Raw genomic sequence first — 13,343 nt, 5'->3', positions numbered from 1 at the left:
TACATTGTTTAAGGAGGAAAAAAACAGTATTTGAAATATTTATAAAATTAAAATATGTAAATAAGCTATGAGAATATTTTTACTTTTTAGTATAAATTAGTTAAGAAGAAGAAATGTGAAACTATAGTCGATGGTTTCTAACCACATTTCTTCTATGTAGATAAACATAACCTAATATATTAATTAAAGATTGTGCAATTTTTGGTGTCAATTTTATCTTTGATTACCTGTTTGATGAAAAAAATAAGAATTTCTTCAGAAGAAATTCTTCATTATCAATTGTAGCTTTTCAATTAGAACTTCATCATCAATTAATGACTCATAAAAAATCATAAAACTGATGTTTTCTTAAGACACTTTTCAGATATCTTTAATTTCTTATCTGAAACGATATCTATCTTTACAACATGTCTTTCTCAAACGTAATTAGATATAATTCACAGTTGTATTTTTATTATCAGTTGTGCTATTACAGAAACTTAAGCAAATGGTCAAGTTGTGTGGACTTAGCTTTGGAGCTTTCTCTGCAATATGCATTTACAAAGAAGATACAAAATTTTACAAAACTTACGTTATGCCTATAGTTCATCTCTTAGATCCAGAGCAAGCTCACCAATTTTCTGTTATTATAAATAAGTATAGGTTATTGCCAAGAAGCAAATATAATGATCCAGATTCATTGGTAGGTATATTTTTCTTTTATGAGAATCTAGAATGTCATTACTGTATTCTTAGAAAGTTCAAGCATTTGGAAGTTTATTCAATAATCCTGTTGGGATAGCTGCGGGTTATGACAAGAATGCAGAAGCTGTCCTTGGTCTTAATGATATGGGATTTGGATTTGTGGAAATAGGTTCAGTGACTCCTTTACCACAAGATGGAAATGAAAAACCAAGAGTATTTCGTTTGAAAAAGGATGAAGCTGTTATAAATAGGTTTGTCCTAGGGTAATATAGTAAACACATAAAAAATGTGAAAATTTTCAGATATGGTTTCAATAGCGATGGTCATGAGATAGTTCTCAAGAGAATCTATGAATTAAGAGAAAGTAATTATAATGGAATAATAGGAATAAATTTAGGTAAAAATAAAACTTCACCAGACCCCATTGGTGATTATGTTAAGGGAATTATAAGGTTTGGTCCTGTAGCGAATTATCTGGTTATAAATATAAGCAGGTTGGTTATCAATTTTTACTCCTACATTTCATAACTTCCTTCAAGCTATGGTAGCTTGTTAGAATTGCATTCAATCATTTTTATGAATATCATCAATCATGGAACTTTTAGAGGATTCAAAAAACTGTTACAGTCCTAATACTCCAGGATTGAGGAATATGCAAGGTAAAAAGGAGTTGTACGATCTCTTAGTTCCTGTAGTCCAAGCCGCTAAAAGTGTTCCAAACAGACCGGCTTTGCTTTTGAAACTGGCACCCGATTTGAGTTTTGAAGAAAGAAAAGACGTAGCTGATGTCATTAATAAAAAAGAATGTCAGGTCGATGGTCTAATTATATCGAACACGACAATCTCTAGACCGAACAGTTTAAACTGTAAGGAAGAAGCTCAGCAAACTGGGGGATTGAGTGGAAAACCACTTAAAGAGCTATCAACAAAAATGATAGCCGATATGTACAAATTAACTAATGGAATACCAATAATCGGTTTGTAACAAAATAATTTGGTAGTTTTTATCTTTTCAACGGCTTGATTTTATAGGTGTGGGTGGTATATGTACAGGTGAAGATGCCTATGAAAAAATAAAAGCTGGCGCAGTTGTTGTACAAGTTTACACTGCTTTAGTTTATGAAGGTCCCACTTTAGTTACTGAAATCAAGAAGAGTCTCGACAAGTTATTAGCGGAGGATGGGTTCAAAACTATTGGGGAAGCTGTTGGAAAATCAAGCTGATTCATAAACTTTATTTATGTTGAAGTGTAAAAAAACCAAACTGGGATTATCATGAATTTGTTATTTTTTTGTGTTTCTGTTGTGATACCAATGTCTGATAATTGCTGTCTTATATCTAGTCATATATCATTCATTGTTTCATTTTGGGGCTTAAAATTCATATTTCATCAGACCATGTGCGGAAAAACATCATCAAAGAATACGAGCTTTTCAACACCTAAAATATAATTTTCTCAAAAATTGCTTTGTGAGGCGCTATATGTATTTACGTTCATGAGGAATTTAGTATCCAATGAGGTAAAAGGTTTAGCTTGGAAATGTAATGGTTTCTGTACTGACATATGAAAAATCTTGTACATACTCCTCAATTCCCTGGGCATCTCATACCATTCCATATCATAGACGCACTGAGCCAAATCTAAACTCTGAAATACAAATTGTGCAAATTTATACTATTTGTATTGAATTCACCAGTTCACCTCATCCAACAAAGTTTGTCCCTTAATGCATATCATGATTTCCATTAATACCCAACCTGCAAACCTTATAACTGTTGCTGCACTGAATTGCTGAAAAATAATTGTATTCAAAAACACTATACCTCAGGAATACTCCAAAAAAAAACCTCATTCACATCTTGATGAAGAATGTGTAACACAGAACATATCCCTGGGGAATCCCACAAACCTTCATAAAAATATTGTTATGTTTAATCAAACTTACAACAATCATTTGATACTCCAGTAAGGCCAATATGGTACTCATCACGGTGTATTGTGGTAGAAACAATAAACTGACAGAGCTATTCATATTGTTGACAAGACTAAAAAAGGAATTTTTTGTTGAAATCACTTGGAATTACCTTCATGTAATCTAAAGGGTGTTAAATAACTTGAAAGACAAAGAGAATTCTCATTGTAAAGGGTGTTTTTTCGATGATTTTTTCCAACATTTGTGGCCGTATATCGGCAATGACACGGCGAATGGTGTCTTCCAAATGGACAAGGGTTTGTGGCTTATCCGCATAGACCAATGACCTTACATAGCCCCACAGAAAGTAGTCTAGCGGTGTTAAATCACAAGATCTTGGAGGCCAATTCACAGGTACAAAACGTGAAAATAGGCGATCACCAAACGTGTCTTTCAATAAATCAATTGTGGCACGAGCTGTGTAACATGTTGCGCCGTCTTGTTGGAACCACAGCTCCTGGACATCAGGGTTGTTCAATTCAGGAATGAAAAAGTTAGTAATCATGGCTCTATGCCGATCACCATTGACTGTAGCGTTCTGGCAATCATCGTTTTTGAAGAAGTACGGACCAATGATTCCACCAGCCCATAAAGCGCACCAAACAGTCAGTTTTTCTGGATGTAACGGTGTTTTGACATACACTTGAGGATTAGCTTCACTCCAAATGCGGCAGTTTTGTTTGTTGACGTAGCCATTCAAACAGAAGTGCGCTTCATCGCTAAACAAAATAAAATGGACGTAGTGCGCGATACGTATTACGCACAGAACCATTATTTTAGAAATAAAATTGCACTATTTGCAAGCGTTGTTCAGGCGTGAGTCTATTTATGATGAATTGCCAAACCAAACTGAGAATAAATCACTTGACAGCTGTTAAATCGGTCGCCATCTTGAACAGTAATGCCAACTTAAAGTTATATACCTCGAATAAAAACACTCTATACTATAGACTGCTGATTTTTTAAAACCGAAGGACTAGGAGATTTTTTGAAGAGCCTTTTAAAATTCTTTACTCGACATAAGGAGGTAAAAGCTATACCTTTTAATCTCAATGAAGTACTTAATGCAGTTCCTCAATTGGCTCCTAGCCAACTCCACATTAGTTTCTCCTTGAAACTTGACCCTAGCAAGCATCCTCTTCAGATGTCTGACCCTACCAACAATCATATCGATACTTCCAAGACCAAAGGCCGGAATGGCTAACGCGCTAGGGAACATCCACATCAACGTAAACCAGTCGATTGTCTTCAAACAGACCTTGAGGAAGCCACCCAGCCGAACTGGAAACAGCTCAGGCAATTGGGTACCACAAACCAAGGTCCAGCCTTCCTCTACCACGTCTTTTAGGGCACAATTGGAATCTTTGATGGTGTTGTCCAAGCCGTAAACGAAACACATGAACAGAGTGGTTCTGTAGTACCATAGGGACAACCTTTCGAACTTCTTGATCACGTGGTCTATGTCGACTGGTGTGTTGTGCTGTAGTGCTCTGAAGAAACTGAACATTTTATCGGCAACTAGGAATAGTGTTGTGAAGTAGCCTGCAGCTATCATTACTTGTAATGCAGCGTTTATGTCATTTATCTGTTCGTTTCTGTATTGAGGCCCTAAAAAACGGAGGATACACAGAGTCTTTCAGATTATAACATCTCGATATATTAAGATATGACGCATCAAAGTAAAATTGGCTTTTGGTGCTCGAATTGTTGCAGAACTCGCGATGCTGAACAAATGTCTTCATTGCCTCACTGCTCTGCTAAAAATGACTTTTCTTAAATTTCAAATGGCCATTGTGAAGACACTTTTTCGGATATATTAACAATTTTCTTCTACATAAGTTTTTTTAAGAGATTTCTTATTGGCAGATACACAAATAGATAGTTTATTTTACCTGCTCCTGATATTTCAATGAAATGGAATGCTAATCCAAGACACGAAAAAAAACCTAACATTATTGTAAATATATAAAACCTTGTCAACATGAAATAATTGATTTCGAAGAATGGTTTGGGATAGGTGATAACGATTATCCGATAAATTGATAATAAATGTTCAAAAGCCTTCGGTTTTTCTTCCGTTTTCTTCATTTTCACTGAAAACCAGAAAATTGTTCGACAACAATACTGATAAAATTTCGTAGGAAAATTCCCAATTTGCATTAAGAAAATGAATGGTTTTGGTCTATTTACTTTACAATTTTTGGGACGAAAAAGATCGATTACTCGAGTTTTCACTATGTTTATTATTCCTTTTCAATGTTTATTTTCGATGATTATAGAGGTAACATGTTATTTCGATTGAAAATTTTGCTTCTACCGGTCTTTTACTTTTCCAGAATGAACGAATCATAAAATAATACCCATGGACAGGGAACTCCTCTTGAAATCAAGCAAATACAAATAAAAAAATATATATTTTATCTACAATTTCATCGGCGGTATCGAATAATACTTCTCATTTATTGTTATCCGTTGAGTTTTTACCTATACGCTCGGCTTCTTTTATCGTATCAGGAAGCTTCATATTAAGGGTTTCAGGGAAGAAAAGTGACGTAAAAGCAGACACAGCTGCCAGAGATGTGAACAGCAGAAGAGGAAGGGGCTTCCATATGTCACCCTGTCGAAAAAAATTCGTTAGTTACAAAAATAAAAGTTACCTGATAGACTTACAAGTAAAGGAATTTGCGGACTGGCAACAGAACCAAACCTGCCAACCATGGAGCAAACTCCCATCATCGTATGTCTTAGAGATGTTGGAAATATTTCACTGGCTACGACGTATATGAGTATAAAGGCTGAAGTCGCTCCAAATTTACCCATGCAATAGATGATGATTCTGAGCCAAACAATATCTGAAACGGGGATTAACAAGATTTTAAAGCCATCCCACCAATGTATAACCTGAAATTACAATAAAATCTATGTGGAGAGTCCATTTTAACAATTTCAATGCGTGTTTGAAGCATGTATCGCTCCATTTTCTGTGATGACGTAGTTTTCACTTGTCAAATGTCAAAAGTTGACAGCTTCAAAAGTCACAACTGCCTAGATAGCGGGCTGTTCAATATAAAACATCTTATTGGAAAACCCTTACATAAGTACTCACCTTTGCTGACGAATATGAAGGCAAAGCAAGAAACGGCAGTCAGACCATAGGACAGAGCCATGGAGTACCTCCTCCCTATCCTATCAGCTATAAAAACTGCAGAGCAGTAGGCAGGTATCTCAGTCAGGGAGATGTAGATGAAGTCTAGGTAGCTGTTGGACGACAACGTCACCGAGTTCAACGTCATGCCGTAAAACAAGAAGGCGCAGGTTATCCAACAGAAGCTGCAATTCAGGAACCTCAGAAATAGAGGCGTGGACTTGAGCAGGTCCACGAAAGTTACCGATTCGTGTAGTTCCTGCTGTTCTTTGAGGATGAGCTTGAGCTTGTCCAACGATTCTTCGGAAATCTGCTTGCCGTTGGCCTCGGCGAAGCTCCTCAAGATTCTCTTAGGTTCTTCGATGCGGCCTTTGCTCAGATACCATCTTATGGATTCGGGAATTGACCACCACATGAAGATCACTAGGATGGACGGACCGTATACCAGGTACAAGATCATTCTGGAAATGAAGTAATAAAATCTATACGAGTCGTAACTGGTTTTTTTTGCTGAGTAAAGCCCACAAGAGCTGAGCTATCATAACAAAGATTCAAGAAAACTGGGATGAAAGGATGTATGGAAATCTTTTGCTCACCTCCAATCCATCACTGCCCATGACACAGCTGCAATGAGGACCTCACCAAGAGCGTAACAGCAACAGGATATACAGCCTGTTAGTACCCTCAACTTTGGAGTAACCAGCTCAACACCTGCAAACTCAACCATTTGAAAGAGAGAGTACTACGAAAAGAAATAAGTTTTTTGCTGTAGTTATTTGCGATCTGTTTTTTATTTGGTAGGTTTTTATATCTTCTATGAACAACTGGCATACATCTACCATTTGGTTTTGTATATGTAAATAAAGCTACTGTCAAAAAATTTGCATAGTGTAGTACATAGTTCTTTCTCACCTAAGATGAAACCACATCCATAACTACCAGCTGCAAGGACAGCTTCCAGGAACTCGAAGAAGCAGAACCACTCAAAGGTAGGCGAGAAGGCTTTAATCACTCCAACCACTCCACACGTCGATATTCCTACCAAAAGTACAAATTTTCTGCCGTATCTGGTTTAAAATGATCAAATACGGGGAGATAAGTAACAGAAAATTTTGAAATAAGTAACAGAAATATTGGGCTCTATGTTCTACATTGATCTTTTCATTCTGGCCACATAAAAAATCGACTGGGTAGAGTTTATAAGTGAGAATCTAACCTAATATTACCAGTCAAATATTGGACTCGATTCATATCTCCCAAAAAATAAAATATATTAATTTCAACAGTCCCCTCCTATTTATTTTCTTTCTCTTGCATTGATTGCAAACACATAATTCATAAGGACGTACTTACTTGTCTGATATAACACCAGTTATCAGCAATCCGAAGAACATTCCTATCGTATTCAAAGTTCCAACGAGGGTTAGTTTCCATTTGTTGTCGCTACAGAGCAGGTTGAACTGAAAAAGGGTCGAAATAAAGGAGCCATTCAAGTTTAGCTGATGACTATCCTACTTCTCTTCCTAGATAGTGTTCGTCGTTCTTGAAGAAGTAGGAACTGCATTTGACGGTGTGGTTTCTGTCGAAAGCGTTGGCAGTGCAGTTGGACGCGCTGCTTGAGTTCAGGGGCAGATACATACTACATCTTTCTGGATTATCGTCGCTGTCGAAAGGTATGGCGTTCGATACCCACCAAGAGTTGTACCCTGGACTGGACTCCTCGCATTGTGGTACCAGACATCTAGAAATTAACGTGGTTACTCTATATTGAATAAGGTAACGGGTGTTTTTTTTCGAAGTATATAACTTTAAGTTGGCATTACTGTTCAAATGGCGACCGATTTAACAGCTGTCAAGTGATTTATTCTCAGTTTGGTTTGCCAATTCATCATGAATAGACTCACGTCTGAATAACGCTTGCAAATAGTGCAATTTTATTTCGAAAATAATGGTTCTGTGCGGAATACGTATCGCGCACTACGTCCATTAGCGATGAAGCGCACTTCTGGTTGAATGGCTACGTCAACAAACAAAACTGCCGCATTTGGAGTGAAGCTAATCCTCAAGTGTATGTCGAAACACCGTTACATCCAAAAAAACTGACTGTTTGGTGCGCTTTATGGGCTGGTGGAATCATTGGTCCGTACTTCTTCAAAAACGATGATGGCCAGAACGTTACAGTCAATGGTGATCGGTATAGAGCCATGATTACTAACTTTTTCATTCCTGAATTGAACAACCATGATGTCCAGGAGCTGTGGTACCAACAAGAAGTTCTATAGCTCTAAAAAAAACACCCTCTATAACTGCGGAACCATTGCGAAAAATTTGTCAAATAACTATTATTTTTTCCAAAAGTTATCGAAATTTTGAATGCTGTTTTTTGAATTTTTGCCATTCTCTAAACATATTTGATACGAAGAATACAAAGTAATTTGTGAAAGTACATCCATAACATTATGCAATTCAATTTTCATATTTCGTATTTTTCAGCGTTCCCAAACCTTACTCCGCCACTGGTATTCCATACAACATACTTGAAAAAAGGATTGATTATAATAAAGTTACTTTCATTCGGATCAAGGTAAATCGAATAATTAACGTCGTTGCATTTTATCAGACCTATCAAGATTTATATTATACAGATAACAACAGATTCGCATTCCTACAATTCAATGACGAAAGATTTGTTTACATCCACTACTGGCGGATGTATTTTTAAACGGCTTGACTCGAAAAGTGTCAAATCACCTAACCTCAAAAAAAAAGTTACCTGACGTCTAGATCCATGGCAGTAAAAACGTAGGCCACGTGTGTTGCGGAGTACAGCACCATGCACACGCCAACCAAGAAGATAGCTTTCACCTGTTCACTTCCCAAGTTCCCTATACCGTCCAAGATCTTGTCTAGGACGTCGTAGTCCATCTTTTTTTGCAACAGTTCGTCCCTCTCATTTTTTTCTCTGTCCATCTGATGGATTTGACGCGCCGCGTGAATTTATTTTCGAACTTAACTGGGTCTATGTGAAAGTTACACGACTGCCGGACAAAGTCAGGAAACGACTATATCTTTTGGAAAAGCTAGACACCGGAAGGTATACCGACTCGAGAGTATGGAAAGAAAAGAAGAGGGAGCACCCTATCCGAAATTGCAATTTTGCCGATAGCAAGTACGACCAGATCAACTGGGAATTGTTGACCTTTCTATGGGTCTTGGGTACAAAGTCCCGGTTTTCGTAAGACCATTGTTAGCTACGGTGTCAATTGGCGAGCACAACAGATCGATACTGATAGTGGGAACTCATTGTTTGGAGTCTTTCTGCACTAGATTAGTTTTAGATAACGTTTAGTGTTTTTCTGAAATTACTAGGTGATTAGTTTGAACGATTTCTGAACAAATATTTTTTTTATTTCGAAAGGTGGTCATTTGTAAATGATATTTTGTTGCAAACATCACTTCGGTTGGGTCAATATTTTTACATGGTGTTCACAAATTAGGAGTGCGATTTTAATAGTGGATTCTACTCCAAGTAGTCCGGGAGCCAGGTGCAAATTTGGTTGATTATTTCCTCTCGATAGATACTTGGTGAGATGCATCAGATAATAGTAATAAAAAGCCTCGTGAACGTCAGCTGCGACTTTGCTGGGGGGAGAGCGGCGGCAGACCCCCAAACGCGAAGAAAAAAAAATACATTCAGTAATTTCCTCCCAACTGAAAATTTGTCAAATTGTAGCTAACCCAATATCTAGACGAAAAAATACAATCAGCTGGCTATAGCATGGTGGATTATACGTCAGCTGGTGCCTCAAACATGAAAAAAAAATTATATTTTCAATGACAGCTCTGACAGCGACTCTGATACTGAATCAGAAAGTGGAAGTAACTAAATATTATTGTGCAACATGTGGAGAAAGTCCTTTTCTCGCGAGTGTGGCACTCTCTGATTCATTATCAGAGTCGCTGTCAGAGCTGTCATTGAAAAAAATTTTTTTTTCATGTTTGAGGCACCAGCTGATTGTATTTTTTCGTCTAGATATTGGGTTAGCTACAATTTGACAAATTTTCAGTTGGGAGGAAATGACTGAATTTATTTTTTTTTCTTCGTGTTTGGGGGGCTGCCACCGCTCTCCCCCCCAGCAGAGTCGCAGCTGACGTTCACGAGGCTTTTTATTACTATTACCTGATGCATTCTACTAATTACCGTTTGAGAGGAACTTGGTCATGTATATTTGTTACTGGCTCCCGGACTAAAGGCTTTTTCGTAACCGTAAAGAAAAAAGTCTGAAGGTATTAAATCACAAGATCTCGGTGGCCAATTGTGTTTAACTCTGAAACGTTGTTGAAAATAGGTAAACGTCGTTCTCATCAACATTTTTCAATACCTGCCATAAAAAATAATTATCCATTGCTCGGTAGCGCAATCCATTCACTGTAACATTTTCACCAGCCTCATTTTTTCGAATAAGTGAGATCTGATCACAACACCAGCCCATGGTGGCAGCGACGCACACGTTTTCGATTATTCAAATTACTAAACTTATTTCAATACGCTCTATTAGTGTGCCATTTTTGATTCTCCTGTTCGGAATCCAAACAAATAAATTGTCATTCAAATTAGTACGGTGTCGTTGAATGAATTGGCTTATTTTCATAAATAAAAGTATTTGAGGAACGATTTCAGTATTAATTGATAGACAGAAGGAACAAGATTAATACCAGTAAGTTTGAATCCTGTATCATTCCCCAGATTTTGTAAAAAGCCGTGTTTATTAGTTGAACTTTAAGTTCGAACTTACTGGCATTAATCTCGTGCCTTCTGTCTATCAATTAATAGTAAAATCGTTCCTTAAATAATCTTATTTATCAAAATAGGCCAATTTCTTCAACGACAACATACTAATTTGAATGACAATTTGTTTGTTTGGATTCCGAACACTGACAGGAGAACTAAAATGGCGGTGTGTGACGTCATCACTAATAGAGCGTATAGCCCAAATTGTTCACCAATTTTACTTTTGCTGACCAAGAAGTTGCTCAACGACGACCTTAAAGGACTTTAGTTTCTCGAACTGTGATTTGCAAAATTTTCACCATTTTTGTGGTGTATTTTAACAATTTCAGTGCATTGTTGGAGATTATATCGTTCCATTCTTAGTAATGGCGTAGTGTTGACCTGTCAAATGTCAAAAGATGACAGCTTAAAAAGTGACAGCTGACCAGATAGCGTGCTATTCAAAATAAAACCTTTTATTGGAAAACCTTTCATTATAATTTTGAAACGTTTCCACCTAAAAGGTTGAAAATTTTTCAGATGCCCAATCTTTTCTGAATCTATCATTGTCAACAATCACAAAGGAAAATGAAAAGTGACAATGACAAAATCATCCTTCATTTAAAATGATCAAATTTTTTTCAATATTTCACTTGGGTTCTCTATGGTTCTGGTGACGTGTTCAACATGAAATTTTGCATGAATCTTAAAATTATTCTTTTTCATTACCAAATTGTATCCAAACCTTTAAAATTTAGAGTTTCTAGATTCTCCGTTCGAAAGTTACGGTATTAACTGCGAGAATGTGAGTTGAACCATTTGAGACCATCCCCGGCTCAAAATTCCAAAATACAGACATCATATCGAATTGATATATCCTTGGTTAGAATGAACCTTCAAAAGTATCAAATTTTTTTCACTATTTCAAGTACACCTCTGATCACTCCATCAACTTAGACTTATTTTTATGTGTTTCAAAAAGATTATTCAATTGTTTCAGGAAATTTCTATTGTTAAATTGCTTCTGATCTAATTTCATCTCACATTCCTCTCTAATCTCGCTTTAGTTCACCTGGGTCTACGATAAAATACAATGTTTCCTACAAGATAAGAGAAAATAGTCATTGTGTCTGACCAATGAACCACTATCTCTATCCTTTCCATGTGCAATATCATTATCTCAAAAGCAAACCTTGAGATTAACACGAAATTTGTTGAAAGTCTCGTCTATAGAATTCTTTAAAAATATTTCCATTTGCGTTCGAAACGAAATGTCGAGGATAGAAATGTGTAGATAAAAAAATTGATAATCTCTACTTGAGATTAAAATATAGGTCAATTTTTTTTTAGTAGAATACTAAGAATAAATTCCATTCGCCATTTTGTTGAATTGATTGAAAGCCAGAAAAGCTTAGATTTGTTTTGAATAAAATGGTAATGAGTGTATGGTACTATGATGAAGGAGCATATATGCTCCTTCATCATTCGCTCCTTAAACTGTCCTTAAAATCACGAGGGATCATTTTCCGAAGATCCAGAAATTTCAGCAGTTCTGATTCAACCGCTATGGATTTTTTTCTGTAGGGTTATTATAAATATAAAGTTAATTAATGCTCCAATATCTGTTGTCCTGAAGGGAAATTAAATCAAATTTATTTGAATAAGTGTCACAGATTCCAAAATTGATCATCAAATTTTCAAAAATTCACTTCAGTGTTTCGTGCTATTAAATTTGAAAAGTAAGATGAATATCAAGAATTTTTCGAAGCATTTTATCAGAAGATGTTTGCACTTGTAGCTTACCTATAGTCAGTTTCCAAAGTGGTAAAAACGTAAGCTACATGAGCTGCAGAGTTGAAGAGAACATTTAAGCAAACCAAGGAGAAGGCCAAAATCTGCAATTTTCCAAATACACCAATCTCATCCAAAATGTCACTCAAACTGTCAGTCTCTTTCATTGCCAACCACCTGTAGATATTCGTCGACAAAAAAATCGTCTGATAGCGCAGATTTAATGGACTAACGAAAACGTCAGGTTGATTTGCTCATACTTTTTTTTAATGACATGGTCATCTGAATTCGCTCATTTTTCATATATGTAATTCTCAGGTGCAAACTAACGCGCAAGCCAGGAAAATCTTTATTGATTATGTAGAGTACACACCGTTTTAGCACCTCATTGTTATTACTGATTACTATTACGCTTTGTAATTGGTCCCACTTAAGTAATTCTTCACTAATCTACAGGTTTTTCTAGCGAGAAAATCTTTTCTGAGAATTTGACGTCGATAAAGGGAACACACGCGATCCGCTCTGCCGTACAGCTTGTCACCAGACTAGACTGTTGGAAGTGGCGATTAGTTTTATCATATGAAGATTTTATTCTCTAGTTTCCTTATCTAGAACATAAATAAATGTCGAATATATTAGATATGGCTAAATAAATGTCGAATATATTAATTTATGACATATTTGTAGTTTTTTTAGATAACACACTGGTAAGTAAATTCTTACGCTCGACTTCAGAGTTTGATATTTTAATCCATTTCATGAATGAATCATGAATGTTTTTTGATATATTCGTGTGGTAAGTAGCTAGAAATTATGCTACATCGGCAACCACTGAAATTTCAAGAAGGGCATTTCATTAGTAGGTTTATTTACAAAACTGGCTCTAATTGCCTTCTATTCTACAAGGTTTACAAATTGAATAATACGATACGTTTAATTTGTTTCACATTTTTACGCATCCATCAAATTATTTCCTGAA

The 13,343-nt window shown here is 36.2% G+C and overlaps 3 protein-coding genes across 4 annotated transcripts; 1 reads left to right on the top strand and 2 right to left on the bottom strand.

The window, feature by feature from the left end:
* Positions 1 to 169: 169 nt before the first annotated feature.
* Positions 170 to 1,972, top strand: LOC123676362 (dihydroorotate dehydrogenase (quinone), mitochondrial). The gene is made up of 6 exons (XM_045612224.1): positions 170 to 422; positions 476 to 682; positions 736 to 935; positions 987 to 1,178; positions 1,312 to 1,661; positions 1,717 to 1,972. The coding sequence occupies exons 1-6, from the start codon at positions 408 to 410 to the stop codon at positions 1,905 to 1,907; spliced, it is 1,155 nt and encodes a 384-aa protein (XP_045468180.1). The 5' UTR covers positions 170 to 407; the 3' UTR covers positions 1,908 to 1,972.
* Positions 1,905 to 4,313, bottom strand: LOC123676363. The gene is made up of 5 exons (XM_045612225.1): positions 3,698 to 4,313; positions 2,631 to 2,730; positions 2,387 to 2,476; positions 2,177 to 2,332; positions 1,905 to 2,124 (listed from the first exon to the last, which is right to left on the bottom strand). The coding sequence occupies exons 1-5, from the start codon at positions 4,210 to 4,212 to the stop codon at positions 2,065 to 2,067; spliced, it is 921 nt and encodes a 306-aa protein (XP_045468181.1). The 5' UTR covers positions 4,213 to 4,313; the 3' UTR covers positions 1,905 to 2,064.
* A 739-nt stretch (positions 4,314 to 5,052) lies between these two features.
* LOC123676231 (solute carrier family 22 member 1-like) lies at positions 5,053 to 12,906 on the bottom strand. Of its 2 annotated transcripts, none has more exons than XM_045612010.1 (8): positions 12,377 to 12,906; positions 7,318 to 7,543; positions 7,156 to 7,262; positions 6,715 to 6,869; positions 6,399 to 6,513; positions 5,764 to 6,263; positions 5,328 to 5,509; positions 5,053 to 5,274 (listed from the first exon to the last, which is right to left on the bottom strand). In XM_045612010.1, exons 1-8 carry the CDS (start codon positions 12,529 to 12,531, stop codon positions 5,113 to 5,115), a joined length of 1,602 nt encoding a protein of 533 aa, XP_045467966.1. In that variant the 5' UTR covers positions 12,532 to 12,906; the 3' UTR covers positions 5,053 to 5,112. The 2 variants fall into 2 exon arrangements, with proteins under 2 accessions (XP_045467966.1, XP_045467965.1); XM_045612009.1 differs by lacking the exon at positions 12,377 to 12,906 and adding an exon at positions 8,576 to 9,076.
* Between the last annotated feature and the right edge of the window lie 437 nt (positions 12,907 to 13,343).

This window comes from Harmonia axyridis, chromosome 3 (assembly GCF_914767665.1).
Source record: "Harmonia axyridis chromosome 3, icHarAxyr1.1, whole genome shotgun sequence".
NCBI classification, from domain to species: Eukaryota; Metazoa; Arthropoda; class Insecta; order Coleoptera; family Coccinellidae; genus Harmonia; species Harmonia axyridis.
Note: the sequence above shows the minus strand (reverse complement) of the source record. Positions and strands in the feature narration are given on the sequence as shown.

Coding starts and splice junctions, on each gene's coding strand:
- LOC123676362 (XM_045612224.1), top strand. Junction 683..735: donor ATAATGATCCAGATTCATTG/GTAGGTATATTT, acceptor CTGTATTCTTAG/AAAGTTCAAGCATTTGGAAG. Junction 1,179..1,311: donor CTGGTTATAAATATAAGCAG/GTTGGTTATCAA, acceptor AAACTGTTACAG/TCCTAATACTCCAGGATTGA.
- LOC123676363 (XM_045612225.1), bottom strand. CDS start 4,212: ATGATAGCTGCAGGCTACTTCACAACACTATTCCTAGTTGCCGATAAA. Junction 2,333..2,386: donor GACAAACTTTGTTGGATGAG/GTGAACTGGTGA, acceptor TTTGTATTTCAG/AGTTTAGATTTGGCTCAGTG. Junction 2,125..2,176: donor ATACTAAATTCCTCATGAAC/GTAAATACATAT, acceptor ATTATATTTTAG/GTGTTGAAAAGCTCGTATTC.
- LOC123676231 (XM_045612009.1), bottom strand. CDS start 8,772: ATGGACAGAGAAAAAAATGAGAGGGACGAACTGTTGCAAAAAAAGATG. Junction 7,544..8,575: donor GCCATGGATCTAGACGTCAG/GTAACTTTTTTT, acceptor GTTAATTTCTAG/ATGTCTGGTACCACAATGCG. Junction 5,510..5,763: donor CTTCATATTCGTCAGCAAAG/GTGAGTACTTAT, acceptor TCCCCGTTTCAG/ATATTGTTTGGCTCAGAATC.